Source organism: Dermochelys coriacea, chromosome 2 (assembly GCF_009764565.3).
Source record: "Dermochelys coriacea isolate rDerCor1 chromosome 2, rDerCor1.pri.v4, whole genome shotgun sequence".
Taxonomy (NCBI): Eukaryota; Metazoa; Chordata; order Testudines; family Dermochelyidae; genus Dermochelys; species Dermochelys coriacea.
The window spans coordinates 231,320,119-231,341,365 of record NC_050069.1 but is presented as its reverse complement, the minus strand read 5'-3'; the positions used below and the strand labels follow the sequence as shown (position 1 = coordinate 231,341,365).

The window sequence follows — 21,247 nt, the reverse complement described above, 5'->3', positions numbered from 1 at the left end:
CTCCATGGTTCCTGATTTTAACACTGAGTTCCCTCCACAGTTTTTATAGCTCTCCATCTACTGTTTCCCATTAGGGATTTTTCTGTGGATCCTCCTATCCATCCCACGTGCTTTATGAGGTTTTTGAGGAACTCTTAACAGGATTGCTAGAAGTCCATGCATGCTTCTGGTGAATTGAGAATATAGCTCTTAGAGCACCATTACAATGAAAGGAACCAATATTTATATATAAAACATGAGAGCTTATTTTTGTATGTAATAGTACAGTAATATCCAACACTTACTACATTGCTGTTAAGACCAATCCATACAGGCTCTCCATACTTTAACATTTGTAACCATAGGAATGAATGGCTGTGGATATCTAAAATACTAGCAAGTTCTGAAGATCTGTCCTTGCAATTTTTTCTTGCCTCTTCCCATTTCATTTTGGAATGGATGACTGCATAGCTACTGTCACCATAACGGATAAAGCCAGAGGCTAGAATTGTTGTTGGGGAATGAAGTAATTTAGGGTCTGTAATAATTTTAAATAAATAAATAAATAAATAACCAAAATCAGGTGCATGGATTTACTTTGTACCAATAACGTTTAATATCTACATTGTTGCACAAATTAAGTGGTGTAGCACTAACAATAAGTGAAAATTCTTCAGTTTAAATTAATGAAAAATTATGAATAGTTTGTGAATACAGAAAATATAGGCCTGGTCCACACTAAAAAGTTAAATTGACCCAGCTGTGGAATTTGCTGTGGAATCTGTTTCAACATATTCAGTTCTATCATCATTCATTTTTTATATAACCTTTATTTTCTGTAGAACAAATTAAAAAATTAAAATAATAATTTCTCCCCAATATTCAGAAAGTACTGTGGGAAGCTTGCACTTTTATGGTGCAACTTTGCATTAGGGCGGATGCAGAACTGCACCACTTGAGAAGAAGGAATTTTGGAGGCCTCAGAGGGTCAGAATGCCTTACAATGGGTGATATGTTCTATGTGGAAACCCAAAATTTAATCCACAAGTAAAACTAAAAAGCTATCATGAGTTTTCAATAATTTTTTTAAATTTAGAAAGCTGGTGAAATAGAACTCACTTAAATTCATTTGGCATATATAGCTTTTGTCATTTTCACAGTCTTCATCTTTCCATGTCCCTTCTTCCTTTGTCATAATGACACAGTCTTTCTACGGGGAAAAAAGGAGTACATAAATTCAGAAGAAAAAGTAATCATCAGGAGACAAGCTCTCCTCCTCCTCCCTCAGGTTCTATAGACATGCATATTACAAGTGTTTCAGTCCTCCAACATTTGAAGTCTCAGTACTGTAATGTCAGTATTCATATAGCTCCTAAAAATCTCATTTTGATTGGAACCTTGCCAAGCTTTTACAAACTCCTCCTGGGTGTTCATAATCGCAGACAACGTTTCCTAGATTATGGAAGCTTCTTTTGCTCTGGATTATTTTAGAAGCAATGTTGGCTCCTCACCACTAGCTGACACTACGATAAATGTTTGGGAGGACAGATGGTGGCAGTTCATTTATCCTTAGTTGCTTCAGCTGTTCTTCTCCACTCCTAATGGAAGGGTGTCACCCAATGGGAGCTTGCTAACATGGACACGGACTGAAGATACTACTAAACCTCATCAGAACATTCAGCATTCATCAAACTTCCTTCTAAGACTGCCCCACCCCTTTTTTAGCTATTGTGGAGGAAAGAGAATGGCTATGGACTTATTTCCTCTTCACAACTTCTGGACTGTCTAGTGCCAGAAGTTGTAGACAGCGAGTACTTACAAATATAAACATTAATACGATGAGTTCACAGATGATTTACTCACCAGAAAAGGGGCTAAATTTGTAACAAATGTTATTTGTAAAGCATAAGTCTTATCAACTGTAATAGGAAAGACTTCTGTACAGATAAGGGTGATGGACTAGAATATCTATTATATGTCTATTTAGGTCCAACTTTTGATTGTACAGAAAATCATTAAAATGGATTTTCAGGAAAGAGGAAAAGACTGAAACTTATTTTAGTAAAATTACATACTAAAAACATTAGTCTGTACATGTGTTAGATGGGTACAACTGCACTTGAAGTATTAAAAAAATCACTTATTGTACACCCAGGCTGCGTAGCTATTATCATATTTCAGACATAGCTGGCAGCCTTGCCAATAATTAAGTTTGATTGATGCTTCCCATTACAAGACCCTATTTTCAGTTGCTTTATGCCTTTGCCAGAATTTAACCATTCAGGATGAAATTTTCCATATTGGTTGTCTGCCTCAGGCTGAATTTTTCTGGAATGTTTCAGCCATGAACAGATCAGTTGTTTCTGAGACTGATGCTCGATATTAAAATAAAATCTGGTGGCCTTTACTTTGAGGAGTTCTAATGCCTCAATGCTTTGGAGCAGGGATTTGAAATTTGGCTAGGGAAAAGCCTTTGTACTAAGGATATGCCTTTTGTCATCCTCTTAAAAAACTAGCCCTGTGGGAAAAATAGCACATGATCATGTAATTAAAAACTGAAGCATAATGCACATTCACAAGATGGCTCAATTACGGTTGCACAGCCATTCATGGCTGTTTAATGATGATTTGTTTACCTCCTGATAGTCATCATCATCGCTACCACCATCATAATAAAAATAAGAGTATGTGCGTCTGTACGTAGGTGCACCGTTGGCCCAGTTTTTATAGGAGACACCACTTCCATCCATCCAAAGAAATGATAACTCACTATTTATATCATTCAATCCAATCCATGTATCAGTCATGACTTCCCTTAAATGGTAGAAGAGGAAGGCTTAAGGAAGCAAACATTTTAAATGAAGGGAACCTCAACATGATTTTCTCCAGACAGAAAAATGAACACGTCCACAACTGAGGTAATGGTAAAAACATTTCTCTGCAAAATCCCACCTGCTTGAAAGTAAGGGCAGGTCTACACTATCACCTAAGTCAATCTAACTTGCATCACTCAGGGGTGTGAAAAAGACACCCCTCTGAGGGACGCAAGTTACAGCGACCTAAGCGCTGTCCATGCCTGTGTTATGTTGGTGGGAGACACTCTTCCACTGACATAGCTTCCACCTCTCATGGAGGTGGAATAATTATGCCGACAGGAGAGTGACTTTCCCATCAGCATAGAGCATCTTCACCAGACACTCTACAGTGGTACAGCTGCATTGGTGCAGCTGTGCCAATACAGCACTTCTAGTGTACACCTACCCTAAAGGTCACATTTTATGGCTTAAATATAGTGTTTGGTGGTGAAATCATAAGGAATATATGCTACTCAAACATTAACTTATAAGAAACAAGACATTTTAATTTTAAAAACCAATGCGAAAAGGAAGTTTTTGAGTATGCTGAAATATCCCCACCCCCCCAAATTCCTCACGGTTCATATGGCCAATGGAAGGAATAAGATGCACAATGCCTTTGTTTTGTTTTGTTTGCAACAGCACTGAAAATAGATCTGATGACCTTTTATGAGTAATGCAGCATTATTAGAAGAGCTGGTCTAATAATTCATTTTGAATAATTTTCATAACGAATGTATACCCTTTTTTACAGTTAACAGAATCTTTCACAAACCTATCCCAATTTCTGCATAATTTGTTACTATTCACCAAATGTTTTCAGACTGCTGCCCCTTTTTGACATGAGTAGCTAGTCAAATTTTGGGGCCCTTGGGAGGTTCCAGTTGGAAGTAGAAATTGATGGAGCCACTGTATCATAAGATCATAGAATATAAGGGTTGGAAGGGACCTCAGGAAGTCATCTAGTCCAACCCCCTGCTCAAAGCAGGACCAATCCCCAATTAAATCATCCCAGCCAGGGCTTTGTCAAGCCTGATCTTAAAAACTTCTAAGGAAGAAGATTCCACCACCCCCCTAGGTAACGCATTCCACTGTTTCACCACCCTCCTAGTGAAAAAGTTTTTCCTAATATCCAACCTAAATCTCCCCCACTGCAACTTGAGACCATTACTCCTCGTTCTGTCATCTGCTACCACTGAGAACAGTCTAGATCCATCCTCTTTGGAACCCCCTTTCAGGTAGTTGAAATCAGCTATCAAATCCCCCCTCATTCTTCTCTTCTGCAGACTCAACAATCCCAGTTCCCTCAGCCTCTCCTCAGAAGTCATGTGTTCAAGTCCCCTAATCATTTTTGTTGCCCTCTGCTGGTCGTTTTCCAATTTTTCCACATCCTTCTTGTAGTGTGGGGCCCAAAACTGGACACAGTACTCCAGATGAGGCCTCACCAATGTCAAATAGAGGGGAACAATCACGTCCCTCGATCTGCTGGCAATGCCCCTACTTATACATCCCAAAATGCCATTGGCCTTCTTGGCAACAACAGCACACTGTTGACTCACATCCAGCTTCTCGTCCACTGTAACCCCTAGGTCCTTTTCTGCAGAACTGCTATCTAGCCATTCGGTCCCTCGTCTGTAGCGGTGCATGGGATTCTTCCATCCTAAGTACAGGACTCTGCACTTGTCCTTGTTGAACCTCATCAGATTTCTTTTGGCCCAATCCTCTAATTTGTCTAGTCCCTCTGTATCCTATCTCAACCCTCCAGCGTATCTACCTCTCCTCCCAGTTTAGTGTCATCTGCAAACTTGCTGAGGGTGCAATCCACACCATCCTCCAGATCATTAATGAAGATATTGAACAAAACCGGCCCGAGGACCGACCCTTGGGGCACTCCACTTGATACCGGCTGCCAACTAGACATGGAGCCATTGATCACTATCCGTTGAGCCCGACAATCTAGCTAGCTTTCTATCCACCTTATCGTCCACCTGATCATTTAGTCTAACTTCAGGCAAGCTTAATTTTGACATTTCCTAACTTCTGAGGGCCTAATGTAGTTTTTCATATTACAGCCAATAACTGATGGGATTAGGAAGTGATTTCCTGAGTGAGTGGATTATTCCATAACTGTACACTCTGAGGTTTGTGGTACTTTCCTCTGAAGCTTCTGTCACTGGGGCAGTCCCAGAAACAGGATACAGGATTAGATGGACTACTGGTCTAATCTGGTATGGCAGTTTCTATGTTACGCTGATCCCAAGGGCCATTTCTTAACAAACTAAAATTTTTGTTACACTTATACAACAGGCCAAAAGAATAGAATGTATAACTGCAGTTGTATATTTTTTGCCTTCATTTATAATTGTTATAGGAACTGGTTGAGGTTTCATTTAGTACCAAAGGGTTCACACATTATACCTTGGACTTCTTTATTTGGTATGGAAGCCAGGTTTCCTCCTAAATTTATACAAGCCATTCGTGCAGCATGCCACATCAATGTCTCACTTTCACTTGAGCCAAATATTTTGAAACACTGAAAAAGAAAAAAAATCAACTGGACATTTCATTCAATGCTGCAAACCAAATGGAAGCTGTCATATGTGAATAATATTAATTACTCATGTGCTATTCATCTTCCCACAGAAAGAAAGCAAGGATAGGAAGGCTAGCAAACCTTTAGGATCTGTAATTTAAACGTTGCTAAACCTGAGCTGAAAAGCATTGTGAATTCAAACAACTTAGAGGTTTATTGTTAACATTCATTTTATCCCTCAATGACAGGGAGAACATGAAGATTTTTTTAAAAGTGCTTCTCACAGGAAAACGATTGCTTTCCAGCTACTATATGAAAACAATGCAATAAAATAAAATGGACTTAATAGTGATTATTTTTCCACATGCAAAGCCTAAAGCTGGTGAGTTCTAGTGTAACTGAAACCAGCCCCAGTCAGTTTCTGCAGCTCTTAAGAGCCTTCTTCTCTTGCATCATAGTTCTAGTCTAGTATTTTATAAATTTAAATTAAATTTCTTCTGAAGCTAAAACAGTATGAATACTAAATGCTAGAAGTTCCATTATCGATGTGCTTTTATTTTGGGAGTCAGATGAGAAAAAAGTACCAATGGAGGTTTTATTTTGTAGTTATAAATAGATAAATATTTACTAGACAAACTCAATTAACAAGAAAGTACTGGAGGCATTCCCTGATTGTACTGGATGGATAGTAATTTCCTATAGTCCTCTATAGTGTGTACTTCTCCTGGCATGACTAGTCTTCCCATATTTATGTGGGCTATGCAAGACATATATGTGTACATACTCCTGCCACTCACAGTGTACCATGCATAAGCCAGGAACCCAGTTTAGCCCAAAGTGATCATGATAGACATGTGCTGTGTTGTTAGGGCTTGCTGTGTTTGGTGGTGGTGGAATTGTACAACATATTTTTTAAGTTACAGAAATGTAGAAGCTTTTGGGGAGAGGATACTCAGGGTTCAAGTAGATGATTGGAAGAGATAGCTGATGTGAAATAGGGGAATGAGTAAAGAGAGAAGTAAACTGAAAGAGAGGAAAATAGAAAGGGAACAGGAATAAGAAGAATGGGGAGAGGAATAGGAGAAGCAAAATGCAGAACTGAAGGATTACAGTGGTAGGAGATGTTTCAGAGTAGCAGCCGTGTTAGTCTGTATTCGCAAAAAGAAAAGGAGTACTTGTGGCACCTTAGAAACTGGGACCAACAACCACAGTACTTAGATAACCATGTTTAAGTTCAGCACAGCATATCCTAGTGGATACTTAGCAACAATCACAGTTTAAAGGATGCTAGGCTGGTTGGTTTAGTTGCAGCCTTTAGTTCTAGGTAGCCTTTGATTCTAGCCAGAATCATTAGTTTGTGATTCAGATTATTGATTAGTAAATCTCTATAATTTAGTGATGTAGGTTTGAACCAGGTTTTCTAAGGTGATGATAGGTGCATGATTGGATCACGTAATACAGATATATTGCTAGTTTTATTCATTGTCAGAGCTGTATTATTGATTTTGAGGAAAAAAATTAGTAGTTGTATAGCATTATGAGGATGAGACTAAATATTGCAGTCTTGTTGCAAAGAATTTTGGTTTCCAAATGCATCAGTTACATGAAAATATTTAATAGCACTCTTGCATAATTTGAAAGTATATTTGTGTTTGGTAGATGGGGGCGTGGGGAGAAGAATACCAAATAGTATCTATTCATAGATTCATAGATACTAAGGTCAGAAGGGACCATTCTGATCATCTAGTCTGACCTCCTGCACAGTGCAGGCCACAGAATCTCACCCACCCACTCCTATGAAAAACCTTACCCATGTCTGAGCTATTGAAGTCCTTATTCTATTCTCTGTTTAGAATGCAGTCATATGCAACATCCATATTACATTATTTTGCACTCTGGTAGAAATGAAAGCTCATACTTTGGAGCAAGAGGTGAATTCCAAGACAAATTCTGTGGCTGTGTAATACACTTGAACCTAGCTTTATCTGCTCCCTACCTGCCAGATAATAAGCTATCAAAAAAACACTGTGAAAGATGAGACAGTGCCTACTGTTACATCTATGGAGTAATTTAAAATCAAACACTTTGATCACAGCTTTATCTTTCTGCCCCTTTCACATTTCCTTCCCCTATCTCTGCCACTATCAGTGAAAGTGAAATTGGGGAAAAGGGAAAATGGGTGGTAAATATTGGGTATACATGATGCTCTACAATGACAAATTGCCATAACATGATGCTTTTTTTCCTGTCTGGTTTTTTTTTCGGGGAGGAAGGGGGGCATGCATTTCTTGGTATTCAGTATAGACAGACTTTTAATTTTATTCTTTACTAATCAGTTCTTCCCACGGTGCTAATGCGATATCCTTATTGTCAGAGGATTTGCAGCTAAGGAAACATAATTTCTTATTGGTTATGATCGTACAGCTGCATACACTGATCTGAAATGTTTCTCATGCTACCACTACTGACACTTTCTAGCAATCATTCATGCTCCTGAACAGTCTGAAATGTCAGTTAGATCTTGTCACCTAACACTTTCAGAATACAAGACTAATACAGGGTTTGTAAAGTAGCAGTAGCGATTGCATCTGAGTGGAAAGAAAACAGAACATAGGAACAGCCATACTGGGTCAGACCAAAGGTCCATCTAACCCAGTATCCTGCCTTCCAACAGTGGCCAATGCCAGGTGCCCTGAAGGGAATGAACAAAACAGGTAATAATCAAGTGATCCATCCCCTGTCACCTATTCCCAGCTTCTGGCAAACAGCGGCTAAGGAAACCATCCCAGGAATCTGTATAAATCACCCTGGTGCATCAAAGATAAATTTCAAGCCAATGCTACACATAAACCCATAATGAAACTCCTCAGCATTTTTACTCTTTCATTCTGAATCCAACCATTTGGGAAACTTTATGAAGATTAAGTATCAGGGGGCAGCCGTGTTAGTCTGAATCCACAAAAACAACAAGGAGTCCAGTGGCATCTTAAAGACTAACAGATTTATTTGGATATAAGCTTTTGTGGGTAAAAACCCCACTTCTTCAGATGAATGGAGTGAAAGCTCATGCCCAAATAAATCTGTTAGTCTTTATGGTGCCACTGGACTCCTCGTTGTTTTTATGAAGATTAATTATCTATTGTTCAAGTGTTCTTTCTAATTTATCCTGGCTCAGAGGATTGTTTTATATTATCTTTCCAGGTTGACCACTGATAACTTCAGTCCCTAGAATGGACATAAATCACAGGGGGCGGGGGGAAAGAAAGTGTAAGTTATAGCAGCAAAGACCTGCAAAGCGTACTTCTGCCTTAAGTAATTCAACCTACAGACTCATTTCTTTGGAGGTTTAAAATGGTATAATATCTCCAAAATGGCTCAGCCTGCCACACAGCATGCAGACTTGGATAATCACTGTCCAACATAATATAAAAATGCATCCGATGAAGTGAGCTGTAGCTCACGAAAGCTTATACTCTAATAAATTTGTTAGTCTCTAAGGTGCCACAAGTACTCCTTTTCTTTTTGCGAATACAGACTAACACGGCTGCTACTCTGAAACCAACATAATATAATAACCATAAAAATGTGTCCTTTGTTCACCTACTCTGCCAAATACAATTTACTGAAATATTTGTTAATGTACCTTATTGTTAAACAAAAGCCAAGTTTCTGTACAGCCTCCTGGAGGTGCAGGAGCAAATGTTGAGTTAATGGTAGTGTTGTGCCTTTCACAGATAAAACCACTTGGAAAGCCACAATTTATATCATTCCACAAACCTGAAAAAAAATTAAATATAGCAAGTAAATGAATGCATAATATTGATAAATAGAATGATAATCTGGCACTTCCTATTTTGTTTAAAAACAGCATTTATATTCTGTAAGAGTAGAATATGCACATCTTAAAAACAATTTGTCAACTAAGCTACTTGAAAAATGTACATATCTATCATGTATTTTCAGTAGGCCCGTCCCACATATCCAGCACCAGTCCTATCTCTGGAGAAGTGGCGACAAGCCCATTAAAAGACTAGGTCCAACAGACTACATGATGTGGCAGCAAGCCAGAAACAAGGCAGAAAGAGAAATCTTTATTTTGTGTGTGTACAGAACTAAATCTAAATCCTAGTCCTGTCACTTACCTATGGTTGATATCATGATCACACAATTTTCATCATTATTTGCAAAATTGGGCTCATTGGGAGCCCAGGCTACGTAGTTCACTGGGGTTCCATCCAGCCAGCTAAAAGAAAGGATGTAAGAGTAAATCATTAATCAAATCACTTTTAGAAAGTGGCACATCAATCCATTACAAAAATCAGTTGACAAGAATCCAGAAAGGTATATTCATAATTTCTCTGTACAGTTTTAGCTGCATGATGTCCATTAGCGATAATGGGAGTTACACGGCTAAAACCATGAGCATCAGGTCAGGAATTTTTATTTCTTTACTTTGATTATTCCTTTGCTGAGATAAATTACATAAAACATAAATATTACAGATTGGGAAATAATAAAAAAAAACAAAAATAATTTTCCATCAATTGTTAGAAATCATGAAATAAATTTGGAAATAGTGTTCAACCAGTTCTAATACAAATAATAAATATCAAATATGGCAATTACTTAACCAGATACGATATATTTTTATAAATGCATTCTGTTCTCTCAGCTATGAATTGCTATTGATTTCACTTAAGCAAAAAATGAGATGAGATACTTATCTGTAACTGTTACTCTCTGAAGATAAATATCTTAATAAGTTACCACACTTCCGTCTGTGCTCCTGCATAGAGACTCTCTCAGCTCACTGCTCACTCCTTCCTACTGCAGTCCCTAAATTGCCCCAACCTAAGGTGCTCCAACCTTCATTCCCTGTTTTAGTGAGAGGTGAACTATTCTCAAATAAGTCAATTAAATGGGAAAAACCAGCATCTTATTCTGAATAATTTTAAGTGATAAATCAGTCATTAGCACCTGAATATCATTCCTTCTATGTAAAATGGTACCAAACAAAAGGATGGGCATGGGGAAAAGTCTCTCTGTCTCTACAGAAAGAGAAGAGCACATGAAGCCTTCAGGGCTTCAAAGATTCTGGTTGCACTGGATTCCAGAAAGACATGGAATGTCAATGGAAGTCAGGAACTAAAAAAAAGCTTTGACAAAATAACGATGACATATGGTAGCTTTGATAGCACAGTGAGATGCAAAGAAGTGACATGATGAAACATTATGGAGAGCAGTTGTAACCCATGCCTGCTTGGTGTGGTGCTCTGTCCCCCTATAATAGCCCCTAGAAAAGGGGTAGGGAACCTATGGCCAGCTGCTTAATTTTATCCGGCCCGCGGTAAGTCTCCGTGCTGTGGGCCAGAAGCACCGAGCCTCAGCGCCTCCCTCCCCCAGTTAAAAGTCCAGTCAGCTCCACACAGCTCCCAGAAGCAACCGGCATGTCTCTGCCGCTCCTAGAAACAGGGGCAATCAGGGAAGCCCCCGCCCCAAGTGCTGGTTCCGCAGCTCCCATTAGCCAGCCACTTCCGAGAACAGTGCAGAGCCAGGGAAGGCAGGGAGCCTGCCTTAGCCCCACTGCGTTGCCAACTGGGAGCCACCTGAGGTAAGCACTGACCAGCCAGAGCTCGCACCCAGAACCCCCTGCCCCATGTTGGAACCCCTTCCTGCACCCTAACTCCCTCCCAGACCCTGCATCCCGAACCCCCTGCCCCGGCTGGAAACCCATCCCACACCCTAATTCCCTCCAAGACCCCACACCCTGAACCCTCTGCCCCAGTTGGAACCCCCTCCCACACCCTGCATCCCAAACCCCCTGCCCTGGTTGGAGCCCCCTCCTTTACCCTAACTCCCTCCCAGAGCCCACACCTCGAACCTCCTGCCCCAGATCAGAACCCCCCACACCCTAACTCCCTCCCAGACCCTACACCCCCACCTGCACCCCAACTCCTTGCCCCAGCCCTGAGCCCCATCCTGCACCCAAACTGTCTCCCAGAGCCCACACCCCAAACCTCCTCCTGCACATCAACACTCTGCCCCAGCCCTGAGCCAGCTTGTGCACTCCAAACCTCTTGGTCCCAGCCTGAAGCCCCCTCCTGCACCCCAAACTTCTCATCTGCAACATCACTCTAGAGTCAGAATCCTCACCCCCTCCTGCACCTCAGACCCCTGCCCCAGTCCGAATCCCCCTCCCACATCCTGAACCCCTCATTTCTGGCCTCACCCCAGAGCCTAGGGGAAGCCCTGAGCCTCCATGCAGCCCTGCGGGGCTGTGTGTGGCCTGCGACTGATTTTTAATGTGGGTCAATGGATCCCGATCGAAAAAAGGTTTCCTACCCCTGCCCTAGAGCATCTAGAGCCAAGGTTCTCAAACTCTGGTCCATGGACCACCAGTGGTCCGTGAGCTCCACTCAGATAGTCCGCGGATAGTTCCCTCTAAGGTGCGCACCTAGGCAGCTGCACACAAGAGAATGAAGAGCCACCCACCTAATTAGTGGAGCCGTGCAGGCGTGGCTCCACTAATTAGGTGCCTGGATCCTGGAGAAGATGCACATGTGTGAGAGAGAGGGCACATCCATCGCATTAAAAAGGTAAGACTACTGATATTAAAATATAAGTTGTGTGCTTTTATTTGTAGAACAAAAAATGTTGTTTATTATTAAGGTTTTTTTATATAGCACTTTTATCCAAAGTGCTTTACAATAGTTAGCTAACGGTACAAACAACATTTGGAAAGATCATTTAGTGGTCCGCCGAGACCCACAGCAATTTTGAAGTAGTCAGTGGAAAAAAAAGTTTGAGAACCACTGCTCTAGAGATTGAGGAGTCTGCTACAGCCTTAGCTAAGAGATCTGTAGCTTTTAGCTCCTGCAATAGAGGCTCATACATTAAGCTTCAGAGGTCCCAGGTTTGATCCTGCCTGCCAATGACCAGGGTCGATCAGTGTTGTATAGGATTCTGCACAGCTGGAGAGTTGATAGCTATCCTAAGGGAGATATAGTCAGAAAGGAACTGATTACTATAGCACTTTCCACTTATTCAGCCACTTACAGTCACTCTTCTGCTAAGATTAGTCCACAACTAGCTATAATTGAGTTACCATCAACTCTTGAAAATGGTAGCATTTATAGACCCTTAACTTTTGATGACCTAAATACATTTTTTTTGCTACATGTTAAAAGCCTAGATGTTCATATTTACTTACCTAAACTTTTTATCAAGACTCAGTGTTAAACCAATGAAATATGATCTGGTCTCATGCAGAGAGATACCCTAAAATAAGAAGATACCATTTTAATTTAATAATTCCTTTATATGTCACAAAGAGATCTTAGGAAAAACAAACAGCCATTCTCTTTCAATTGATTAGGTGGGTACTGTACAGTCCGAAGAGAAGACAATAATTGTAATCAATGGGATTTAACCATGTATTTAAAGGTAAGCATGTACTTAAATACTATTCTAAATAGAGGTGGATTTAATCACTTGCTTAAATATTTTCCTGAATCGGAGCCTAAATCTATATTTAGGTATCTCAGTAAAAATGGTCTGCTTTTCAGAGGTCTTGAGAACTCACACTGAAGTCTGAAGTCATTAGGAACTGCAGACTTTCAGCACTGTTTTTGATTAGGTGCCTAAATACTGCATAATTGTGTTGTAACTTCTGAGTCTCAATTTCCACATCTATAAAAACAGGGACAGTGATATTTATCCATTTACTCGGTGTGTTGTCCAGGGTCAGATTAGTGCAAATTACTACTAAGGGTAGTCACATACAGAGAACTCAGGAGCTCCAGGCGTCCACAGACTTATGCTTCTTCCACTAGGTGAGACTGGCTCCATGGGCCCTTGATAGACATGCAGACACATCTGGTTGATATTTTTCTCAAATGTGAACAATTTCACAAGTAACTAGGTACATTTTGGAGGAAGTTTCAGAAATTCAACAGCAGGCAAATTTCATAAAAAAAACAACAACAAAAAATTCACGGCTCCACTCCTGTCAATACATGTCTCAATTTATGTTTTCCAAAGTTTCAGAAACATAATATTAAAAGTATCTATTTCCCACTATGCCACACTATTTATTTCTGAAATGAACGTTTTCTCTTACAGTTTTCCATAGAAACTTTCTTTCACTTTCACTCTCAATTACAGCAAGATCTGCAAGATTCTTCTGGCAGAATTCTCGGGCTTTTTCCATAGGCACCTCATTTCTGCTGAAAAAATACTGTTTTTCTTCATATATAACCCATCCATCTTCAGTGGTTTTATACTCTGGAAAGTAAATAATGTATCCATAAATACTACATCTATAGCACAAAACATTTATTCTACAATAGCATTAGAGTTAATATCCCCCAAAAACAAATGAATTAAAAAAAGCTTACCATATTTGCTAACTGGTTCTGATTTTAATGATACTCCTGCAGAACAAGAGAAAATCTGAATGTGTAATGTATGTCATGCATATTCTTCAAGGAAAATTTATTTTATACAGTGATTTAATGCAAAGAAATGCAGTGTTAATTAAGATGTTTTAGACATTCACAATGTTTATGTTTTTCAATCAGAAAAATATCATGGTAGGCACATTCAATGGTTAAGTTTAAATTCTATCAGCTGCAGCAGAAAATGGATTTCACGTCCAGAGAGACCCACTCACCACAATCTAGATAAGTTTTTCATTAAATTTACTCCAGTGTCATAGTACCTGAATGTTGTTAAGATGAGAGGAAGTGTGAATATATGTATCATCAGCCATTTATTTTGATTGATCAGTTCTGATGGAACAAGATAGCCATGGCTTTTGGCCATTGCTTTTCTGAGGAGCACTTGATTTCTTACTCAAGAATGGAAGGGCACTTAGAGCATTACCGTTACGTGCCCAGAAGGGAGCTGTAGCTCACGAAAGCTTATGCTCAAATAAATTTGTTAGTCTCTAAGGTGCCACAAGTCCTCCTTTTCTTTTTTGCGGATACAGACTAACACGGCTGCTACTCTGAAACCTAGCAATAATACTGATTCTTGTGGGAATGTGTCTGTTCCACTGACAGTTACTTTAGATGGAAACTAGGCAACGCTACTGGATTTCCTGCCAACCCAGCTAGCTGCCTGGCTTGCTGGGCCTCCCTCTGCTAGCAGGCTGTTGGGCTGTGTGGCTCCCGGCTGCCTGCCCAGTAGGTAGGCAGCTTTCCTGGGTGTCTGGCTGCTTGGCTTGCTGGATCCTGGACTACCTGCTTGCTGGGCTCCCCAGCGTGCCCAGAACCCCCAGCTAGCTGGTTCCTGGATGCCCTGTTCCTCAGCTGACTAGCTCCCAGGGCTGCCCACTTGGTGGACATGAGGACTCCTTGATTCTCCTGGCCACCTGGCTCCTTGACCTCTGAGGCTTCCTTGTTCCCCAGCTTCCCAGATCCTTGGGCTGCCTTACCTGTCTGGCAAACAGGTGGCTCTCTGGTTCCCTAAGCTGTCCAAGCATCCACCTGGCAGACTGCCCAGGTTCTTAGGCTCCCTAGCTAAATAGCTCTCTGGCCAGACTTATCTAAAATGACCCAATGAGACAGCTTCTAAAGATTCAACATGATGCAGATAGAGAAAAAATCTTCACATCAAACATTGGCAAAAAGATTACTAAGCCCAGAAAATCAAACACAAACCTGCTGCTCTGACCTGAGTGTGGACTGAAATCTGGCTAATTTTGAAAGGTTTCAACTTTTGCATTAACATTTTTGCAAAGTTCTAGTTTGATAACAATTCAACTATGTGAAGCTTAAAAAACCCCCAATTTTGGTTACATTAGTGTAATACCCTTCAACCAAAAGGGGTTGTCCTTATACAACTGAGAGGAGAATTTGGCCTTTTACATTTAAATTAAGGAAGCCAATTTATTTTCCTCCCCTCATGCCCTTTTGTAAAACGTTACTTAAATGTTACATTTCAAAAATGTATAAGTGTGGATTTTTCAGGTAATGTCTATGACAGGGGTAGGCAAACTATTTGGCCTGAGGGCCACATCTAGGTATGGAAATTGTATGGCGGGCCATGAATGCTCACAAAATTGGGGGTTGGGGTGTGGGAGAGGGTGAGGATTCTGGGGTAGGGCCAGAAATGAGGAGTTCAGCGTGTGGACGGGGGCTCTGGACTGGGACAGGGGGTTGGAGTGCGGGAGGGGTGGTGAGGGCTCCAGCTGGGGATGCAGGCTCTGGGGTGAGGCTGGGGATGAGGGTTTTAGGGTGCAGGAAGTTGCTCTGGACTAGGACCGAGGGGCTCAGAGGGCAGGAGGGGGATCAGGGCTAGGGCAGGAGGTTAGGCTTCAGGAATGAGCCGGGGTGCAGGCTCCAGGTGGCACTTACCTCAAGCAGCTCCAAGAAGCAGTGGCATGTCTCCTCTCTGGCTCCTATGCGGAGGAACGGCCAGGTAGCTCTGTACGCTGCCCCATCCTCAGGTGCCGCCCCTGCAGCTCCCACTGGCTCCAGTTCTTGGCCAATGGGAGCTGCAGAGCTGGCGCTTGGGGTGGGGGCAGCATACGAAACCCCCTAGCTGCCGCTACGCATAGGAGCTGCGGGGGGGACATACCGCTGCTTCTGGGAGCCGCGTGCAGCCACAGCACACGCGGACTGGGGCAAACCCCGGACCCCACTCCCCGGCAGGAGCTTGAGGGACAGATTAAAACATCTGAAGGGTCAACGTGACCCCCGAGCCACAGTTTGCCCATCCCTGGTCTATGAGTATACAAGTCATAATCATTTATATATTGTACCAGAAAAATTAATTAAAAATTAAAAACTACTTCAAAGTATTTCCAGATATTTTCATCACTGATACTAGACACAGTTGTGTTACCAAACAAATGAAAACAAGCTTGATTTCAATTAGAAAAGTACATAAGGTTACAGAGATATTATCTCATCTATACAGATTAGTCCAAACTCTGATCTAATCCACAATTGTTTTCAGTTGCTTCCAGTGCCACTCAGTACAAATATATATATATATATATATATATATATATATATACACACAGAGGTAAGAGGATACTCAATCTATGGTTATTTCTGAAATCCTTCCTTTGTTAGGGAGACTTATACAAGTATAAAAACAAATGTTTCAGAGAACACACCATAATTATTAACAGTATTAACTTTTATGGTATGAACCTATAAAGAACATTAACCAACCACATATTGAATTTGCTTTCTATAGGACATATACAAATTCACCAGTTATTTATATGCCTTATTTAAGCATGTGTACAGATGCATGTTCAACTGCATATTCCTAACTCTGAAAATCTGGCCTTATATACGTTGTGCTACCTAGCTCTCTTTTTGCATGTAACCTTAAGTAAAGTATAGTTTTCAAAATCTCACCTCTTTAATTTGTAATTAGCCCACCAAAAGGACCGTTTAGAAAAGAAAATCTGTTTAGTTTTCTTATTTATAGCGGAAAGCAATACTACCTTTTTTTATCTGACAAATCCAGTCATGCAGCATTTCACAAGATGCATGCTTCCAATGCAAGGAAAAACTGTATCCACTGACCACTCCACAATCTTTGTCTCCTTCCCGATTTATTGATCTTTCTCCCCAGTCTGTGTATTTTACCTATTGTAGAAAACAGCTTAGTTTTTTATTTTTATTTTTGCCTTAAAGAGGAACAATGTTTGTTTTCTGCATTGTCATGCAAGAGTGACCTGGGCTTGTTTTACAGATTTAGTCTTTTATTCAATGAGACTGGGAAAGCTAGAGTGTAGTTGAAACAATGTGCTCAACACTTGTGAGGATGAGCGTAGTTTCAGGCATAGCATAGTGAGCGACTGGTGGATTGAGACTATCTTCAATGGGAGTAAGATCAAGCATTTCTTGCTGTGACGAGCTTTCCATCCTGTCTACAATCTGAGGACACAATGTCAGGGTAGGAACAGACAAGTGCACATGCTTCTCTGGCTGCAAGTTTCATCCAGCCTCACTGCTGGTGTTTCTGTATGTGCTGGATAAACTTCACTTGACCTCCTGCATGATAGAGCTGTCTCCCTTATGGCTATTAAACAGACACTGGTACAGAGTCTCCCCCTGCTTCTGCCCTTGTACACTTGTACATTGTAGTGGCAGCCCGATGATGCCTCCCTTGCAAGCCCCAGCACAAGGAGCAATCTGGGAATGGGAGAAAACTCTTCACAGCACTGATTGATATACTGGGATTCTATAAGCTGCAGATCAGCCAGTAGGCAGCCAGGTAAGGCTGTTGTAAATTAGAGAAACCCACAGCTGGCATCTAGGGGCACAGAGATGGCTTAAAGCCATGTTTACCTCCCCTCCCCTTGATCTGCACTTTCTGTGTTTTGCCTCCAAGGGCAGCAGCAGAGTGTCTCCCTAGATCCAAAAGTGATGGGAATTGTTAAAATTTCCCTTTGTGAGAACAAGTTACCTGCATCTCCAAAACAAGCAGGGACTAGATCCCTGCTCAGGAAATTGCCACTTGAAGTTAACACTCTCAGAAGCATTCACCCTGACTCACACCTTCCTTTGCTGGGAATGAGCATTGTAGTACAATGCTGAAGGTTCAGGGTTCAATCCCTGTTGATGATGTATAATCAGCTGCTGCATAATGGGGCGAGGTTGTTAGAGTTGCACATAATAGAATTGGTTTTTCCTTTGGAAATTAAACATACTCTAAGAATCTTAAAAGGGTTACAAGCATTTAAGTTAAAGTTAAACACTGGAAAATGAGGAATGACTAAATATTCATGTTTTCCATAGGAACCCTCTCTCATTCAGGGCATAGGATGGAAAGGGGCACAAAAGGGAAGACTTACGGTTGTGTGGGCACTGTGAATCTGGCATTTCCTTACTTTCAATTGCTTGATCTTGCAACCTAAATAATGTTATTTTAAAATCTTTTCTTGTATGTAATTCTTTATAAAGCCCTGAATCCTTTGGGACATGGCTATCTCAGAGACCCCACTCCTCAAGTCTGCCCCACTGTAACAGCTGCATTTCACTGCAATTCTCTTGATGCCTTTCTCTACAGCTGACCTCCTGGGGGTTAGTAGAAGGATGCTGTTAGTGAAGGGCTCATAGCTCTGGAATTTGAGTCCCTTTTGCAATCAAACGAACCCTGTCTTTTAGAACATGGTCCACTTATTTTTTTCTTGGTTTGGGTCTGTAACCAGGAGTAATATCTGTAATATCCTAGGAAGGTAGTGGTGGCAGTGGTGGGAGAGGGGGATGACTGCAAATTTGTAATAAATGTCAGATAACATGATGTTGGTCACAATAACAAGAAGCATATAAGTATTAGACATCTACTGTTCTCAGGATTCAAGGCTAATGCTAGTGAGATTGAGAACCTCTAGTACATGCTTTGGCTTTCAAAAACAATGACTGGAGATCTTTGGTTTCCCTTAGAAAGGATAATATGCTCTATGTGCTTTGACATGAACAAGCCAACTGACTCTAACTGAAATCTGTAGTTGGAGTAGTGATTAGTAACAGAAGCATTTCTTCAGGAAAAGGCTGGGAGCTGAGTTGAGTGACCTGTGGCCCCAATCCTGTAAACTCTTACATGCATGCTTAACTTTACTACCATGAGTATCCCATTGATTTCAAAGTGATCAATGTTCAAATGTGCCATTGATTTCAATGGCATACTCAGAGTAGTAAAGTGAAGTGTGTAAGTGTTGGCAACATTAGGGCCCATGAGAGGAGGAGGAGGAGAGGACAGAGATAAGAATAGGAATAGGCTGAGATAAGAATAGAGAAAATACATCCTGAACTCAGACAGGTGGTTAAAAATTAAATTACTCACCAGAGAGCCATCACTCCAAACAAATCCTTCGTCAGGATACAAGGAAAATATACCAGTCCAATAAGTACTATATAAGGATCCACCTTTACTAGTATATATTACATGAAGAGAACAGTATATAAATAGGTATAAGTATAGTTTATGTAATCAAAAACTATAATGTTTTAGAACATGGGTCCTGATTCTACGCCCAATTAAGTTACAGAATGAATCCCACTGACTTCAGTGAGCTTCTGATCAGGACCCTGCAGTACTTCAACAAGCTCTCTTTATCCATCAGAGAGATCAATTGACATTTTGCAGTTTTCAATTGAAAATTTAAATTATTTACAGCTGCAGTATCATCAGATCAAACTCACTGCTATACATGACATGACCAGCACAATGTCCTGGAATCATGGAGTATTCAAAGACGATTGAATTAACTTCATAAATGTTATCAATATCTTTATGGGCAGACTAGTGACTTTATTCCTGGCTCAGTGGGTAAGATTAAGGATGTTTATTGAAGAAATTTAAGACAATGCGGATAAAACGCAGGTAACAAATATTTGCTAGTCCCTCCGGGAATAGCATAAACTGGTTTGATCTGGTTCAAGAAGTGTAAGATAACAAAGGACTTGAGATCGTGTAAAATATCAGCCTTGACCTGAGGAGACAGTGACTCACACTCTATCCAAAAATGGACAGACTGGAGACTGTAACCAAGACAGACAGGCCACAGGAAAAGGACCTGAAGTAATTCAAACCTACCAGAGCAAGGCATGCGTAGAAGCAGTTTATTATTTTTAAGATGTGTATTATCTGTAACACTCTTGTTCTGAATAAATAATACTTTGCTTTATTGAAAGCTGGATAGTCACTAGATAACTCTTCCATTGCCCCTGAGAGAACAGAACTGCAGGGCTGAATCATAGAATATCAGGGTTGGAAGGGGCCTCAGGAGGTCATCTAGTCCAACCCCCTGCTCAAAGCAGGACCAATCCCCAATTTTTGCCCCGATCCCTAAATGGCCCCCTCAAGGATTGAACTCACAACCTTTGGTTTAGCAGGCCAATGCTCAAACCACTACTGAGCTATCCCTCCCGACAAAAATCATGAACTGAACTCAGACCTGCTGAGTTGGTCACAGTTCATCACAGAAAACTGCAGCCTAAGGTCCTGGTCTTGAGTGAGAGGATGATGAGACTCTACCTTGATAAATGTGATGGTTAGAGACCTAAATACGAGTGCTCTCCAGGAGGAACAAAGAGGTCAAAGATGCTGTTAACCAGGGAACAGTGACATATGTACAGGAGAGGCCCCAGAGGAGGAATTACCACATACTGATTCAATAGAAGAGGCTGATGAATTAAAACTAAAGCTATTATTGTTGATCCTAACCTTTGTTTCTTTGTATTGTGTCTTCTTCTAAGAAAGAAAAATATCTGTCAATTCAGAGCTGCTTTTTTTTTAAATGGTTCAATCAGTGATTAGTTAAAGATGAGTCACAAAAGTTGGCCCTATTTTCTATTCCTATTTTTGTAAATATAGCTGGTTTTGTGCAAATGAACTCTAGACCAATTTATATGCTCCCAAACTATATTCTATATATCATGACACTGATTTACGGAGCTCCTGTAAATACCCAAGCTATTGTTTTTAAATGTGACCACTAAGAAAATTAATAATTTGAGAGAATGTTGACCAACACAGAGGATTTTTCTGCTTTTACAGACTAATTATTTCACTAAGGATAAAAGAGCATTTCTAATGATTATTATTTGACATATTAATTATAATAGAATATAATAGATACTTACTTTATTGCAATTTTTATTATACGATTTTCCTCCTTACTCTGGATAGTAGCCAGATCGCCTCCTATTGCTCTGCAAAAATCTCGAGCTTCAAACCATGTTTTCTTTTGTGGTTGTGTTCTCTTAGAAAAACACTAAAGAGAATATAGTTTACAATACAAGTTTACTACATTATATTATAAAATCAAGAAATATCTCTTTTCCTTAAAAATGGGATTTTTTACAGTTAGACAAGTCAAAGAGTATGTCATGTACACGTAACAGGTTAC

General features: G+C 40.5%; 1 protein-coding gene across 1 annotated transcript in view; it reads right to left on the bottom strand.

Moving 5' to 3' along the window:
- The window catches only part of LOC119850685 (macrophage mannose receptor 1-like), a 46,114-nt gene that overhangs the window by 8,228 nt on the left and 16,639 nt on the right, over positions 1–21,247 (bottom strand). The window contains 12 exon segments of the mRNA XM_043507133.1: positions 285–517; positions 1,099–1,189; positions 2,616–2,815; positions 5,253–5,367; positions 9,011–9,144; positions 9,510–9,610; positions 12,578–12,645; positions 13,487–13,650; positions 13,764–13,799; positions 16,832–16,976; positions 19,180–19,267; positions 20,982–21,112. Coding sequence (XP_043363068.1) covers positions 285–517; positions 1,099–1,189; positions 2,616–2,815; positions 5,253–5,367; positions 9,011–9,144; positions 9,510–9,610; positions 12,578–12,645; positions 13,487–13,650; positions 13,764–13,799; positions 16,832–16,976; positions 19,180–19,267; positions 20,982–21,112 — 1,506 coding nt within the window.